The sequence below is a fragment of the Nomia melanderi genome, unplaced genomic scaffold (assembly GCF_051020985.1).
Source record: "Nomia melanderi isolate GNS246 unplaced genomic scaffold, iyNomMela1 scaffold0566, whole genome shotgun sequence".
Classification (NCBI taxonomy): domain Eukaryota; kingdom Metazoa; phylum Arthropoda; class Insecta; order Hymenoptera; family Halictidae; genus Nomia; species Nomia melanderi.
In genome coordinates, this window is record NW_027475680.1 from 20337 (window position 1) to 24536 (window position 4200).

The 4200-nt window shown below is 51.9% G+C and overlaps 2 protein-coding genes across 2 annotated transcripts; both read left to right on the forward strand.

The window, feature by feature from the left end:
* The first annotated feature begins 727 nt into the window (after positions 1-727).
* Positions 728-3121, forward strand: LOC143176452 (uncharacterized). The gene has a single exon (XM_076374161.1). It carries the CDS (start codon positions 728-730, stop codon positions 3119-3121), a length of 2394 nt encoding a protein of 797 aa, XP_076230276.1.
* Positions 3122-3187: 66 nt separating this feature from the next.
* LOC143176451 (uncharacterized) lies at positions 3188-3769 on the forward strand. The gene has a single exon (XM_076374160.1). It carries the CDS (start codon positions 3188-3190, stop codon positions 3767-3769), a length of 582 nt encoding a protein of 193 aa, XP_076230275.1.
* The last annotated feature ends 431 nt before the right edge of the window (positions 3770-4200 follow it).

Below are 4200 nucleotides of genomic sequence, written 5' to 3' on the forward strand. Positions count from 1 at the left end.
CTCAGATACTCAATCGTTCGGAGTAACGAGATATCATTCATTCATTCAAACAGTAGTCAGTCCATCGTTCGGGACAACTACAACTAGTGATCTGATCTCAACCAGCCGGAGATCAGAGTTGAATCAGTCGATTTCTGAAGAAATTCGTAAATCGACGCGTCGCGAGTATTAACGAGACCTAAAGTTAAAGCTGGGATTTACAACCCCAGCCGAGGAATTTAATCCGCGTTAGTATTCGTGTACGTGCGACGTCGCATTTTTCGGTACCTCGAGCCGGATCTACTACGCAACATTTGTTGATCCTTCGAGCCGGATCTGTGACGGTACATATTTTTGGTCCTTCGAGCCGGATGTACTAGCCGGAGGTACATACTTTTGGTCCCTCGAGCCGGATCTACTAGCCGGAGTTTCACAAAACACATTTTTGGTCCCTCGAGTTGGATCCGCGTTTGTGAAAATACAGTGCATAAGTGGATCCAAGGGAAGCTGTCAACCGTCGGATTCGAGGTCTGACGGCGAGAATCCAGATTGGACGAACGACAGTAGTCAATCAGCCGAGCAGCAGGCCACAGAGCGAGGCACTACGAGTCCAATCTGTTGCGGGAAGTCTACGAACAAACACGTCCTCCGCATCAGTCAAGGTAGGCTCGTCAAGATTTACCGATCGAATCCTCTCGTGCGATATCCTTGATTGCACTTTCCCACGTCTCGACTTCTTACCATCGAAATGGCGAACGCGTCAACGAACGAGTCGAGTGCAAATCAAGCACAAACGGTCCGCCTACTAAAAAACGAACGCCGCATATTCAAGTCGCAAATTACGTCCCTTAACAACGCGCTAGAGACGTATCAAGATTCCGCGAAGGAGCGCGTAAAACTCCGTGAACGCGTCGAGAGACTGCGAAAGCTTTTCGAGAATTTCTACGAAATCCAAGACCAGCTGGGGCTCATCGAGGATTTCGAGCAAACGGAAGCGGAACGAGAAGCGGTTACAGAGCAGTACGATGACGTCATCGCGACGGCCATCACGATGCTACAAGACGCGGAGCAAGCAAACAGGCAACCACCAACGGCGACAAAAAGAGTGAACAATTCTCCCGCGCCCTCAACAACGTCGTCCGCGATCGGGGTCCATTTGCCAAAAATCGACCTACCGAGGTTCAATGGCCGTCTTGAAAAACGGGTCGCATTCAAAGACGATGAGGGCAACGCACATCCGGAAGCAGCAGGGATCATCAAACGAGATCCATACGTCGATGATCTCCTCACGGACGCCGACACAATGGAGGAAGCGAGGCACATCCAACATCAAATCGGCGAGCTTCTTCAACGGGGTGGATTGAACATTCGTCAATGGGCGTCGAACGAACCCGCCCTTCTTAAGGGACTCCGCGAAGACCAAATCCACCCGAAGATCCTCGGCGATTACACAACGATGAAGGCGTTGGGAATATCCTGGGACGCCAGGAACGATGCGATTCGTTATGCGGTCAAAATTCAAGTCGTTGGCAAGGTCAGCAAACGGACCATCTTGTCAACGATCGCCAAAATATTCGATCCATTAGTACTTCTTGGACCCGTCACCATCATCGCCAAGATTCTAATGCAACGTCTATGGCAATTGAAGATCGACTGGGACGAATCGCTTCCCACCAGCCTTAACACGGAGTGGACCACATACGCAGCGCAACTTCAAGAACTAAACGACATCGAGTTCAACCGCTGCGTGACCCTGAGGAACCACCAACGTCTCGAACTCCACGGATTCTGTGACTCCAGCGAACGCGCATACGGAGCCTGCGTGTACGTGCGTACGATAGACGATGTAGGACGCGTCGAAACACACCTGCTCTGCGCGAAATCCCGCGTTGCACCACTCACGACGGTTACGCTCGAACGTCTAGAGCTGTGCGGTGCCGTGCTTCTAGCGTCCTTAGTCACCTCCATCCAACGGACGATTTCGGTTAAGATCCATCAGACATTTTTGTGGACCGATTCCACAATAGTGTTGAATTGGATCAACACACAGCCCTGTATGTTAAAAACATTCGTGGCCAACCGCGTGGCCGACATACAGGGCAAAACCGAGATAAACACGTGGCGCCATGTCAAGTCGGAATACAATCCGGCCGACTTGATTTTAAGAAGACTAATGCCCGCACAGTTCGTCCGAAATTCATGGTGGCTCCACGGTCCGGACTGGCTCGCGACGGAGCAAGCAAGGTGGCCAATTTCGAGATACACGGTCTCGAGCGAGATACCCGAAACGAAAGGGGTGACATGTCTCGCGAACTCAATCAGTCGGAGTGAAGAGATTCTCACTCGATACCCGTGGATCAAAGGGCTCACGCGAATCGTCGCGTATTGCCTCCGTGTTCGTCATCGCACCGCTGGTCCGTTGACCGTCGAGGAAATTCATGAAGACGAATTCCGCATCGTAAAAATGGTCCAATCCACGGCTTTCGAAAAGGATATTAAGGACCTGGAATCCGGAAGGCTGCACCCCAAGAGCCAACTCCGATCCCTTACACCGTTTCTCGACGAAAAGGGATTATTGCGCGTCGGCGGACGTCTGCAAAGGTCCGAGTTACCTTTCGGAAGGAAACATCCAATCTTACTACCAAAGGGTCATCACGTGACGGACCTAATTATACGCGAGACGCATGTGCGATACCACCACGAAGGCATCACGGCAACGCTTTGCAACGTACGGCAAACGTATTGGCCCATTGATGAGAAAAACACAACACGCAAGATCATCCGGCGCTGCGTCAGGTGTTTCCGACTTAATCCACCTGCCGTGGATTATATCATGGGAAATCTACCTGCGACGCGCGTCACCGCCGCTCGGCCATTTTACAACTGCGGCGTTGATTATTGCGGTCCGTTCAGTGTCAAGGAGCGGCGCTTCCGAAATCGGACCCGAGTCAAGGTGTACGTTGCAGTTTTTACCTGCTTCGCGACGAAGGCCGTTCACCTCGAAGTAGCCGGCGACCTGACCACCGAGGGATTCATCGCGGCCCTAAAACGGTTCATAGCACGGAGGGGGCTATGCCGTAACATCTATTCCGCCAATGTCACGAATTTTGTCGGAGCCGACAACGAACTCAAGGCATTATAGCAATCACTCTCAAAGGACGAGCAACTGCGGCGATTCATAACGGACAACACGATCTCCTGGCACTTCATGCCAGCCTTATCGCCACATTTCGGTGGCCTATGGGAAGCCGCAGTGAAGTGCTTCAAACATCACGTGAAACGGGTTGTAGGCGACGAATTGTTCACCCTCAAACAATTCAACACGTTCGTAATCGAAGTCGAGGCCATCCTCAAATCGCGTCCTCTCACCCCCCTAACCGCGGATCCCAATGATCCGTCCGCCCTGACTCCCGGCCATTTCCTGATCGGTGATTCCTTTACGAGTCTTGCTGAGATTGATTTCAGCGGAACACCGACGAACCGACTGTCCACCTGGCAACACATCCAGAAGGTCAAGCGACATTTCTGGGCCAGGTGGCATAAGGAGTATATCCACCATCTGAACGAGCAGCATAAGTGGACAACCGGCACCCACCACATACGAGAGGGGACCGTCGTGGTCATGAAGGAGGACAACCTTCCACCTCTGGCCTGGCACCTCGGACGAGTGGTAGCAACGCATCCTGGGGCGGATGGGGTAATTCGGGCAGTCACCGTTCGGACCAGCCACGTTACCTACCGACGGAACGTGAGGCAATTGGCGCCTCTACCTGACTCGGAGTCAGATTAGCAGCACCGCAACGCTAAGGACGCAGGCACAGGATACATTGATCGTTCGTACCGATCAACGGGGGGGAGCATGTTCCGTCCGACGCGGAACAAAACGGAGAAAATCCTCGAAGGTTCGTTTATGATATGGACGTGCCAACAAATTTACTTTCGGGATTAGCTTTTTTCGAACTCAGTTTATTTATTTTAGTTACAAGGGGCAATTGCACCCTAAATCATGAGAAAATCATTTAGTCAATCCGCGCGTGTCCAGACAATAGTTTTGGAATTTTCGTCATTCGTACAGACAACCGACCATATCATAAACCGGGAATTTCCGAAGGGTCGAAGCGAACCTCGTTCGTAACGGTTCCGCCAGCCATGCGTCAACTTGGAGGAAATTTCCAAGGCATCGGCAAATCTTCGAGGATCCCTCGCACGTGGCCATTGCCC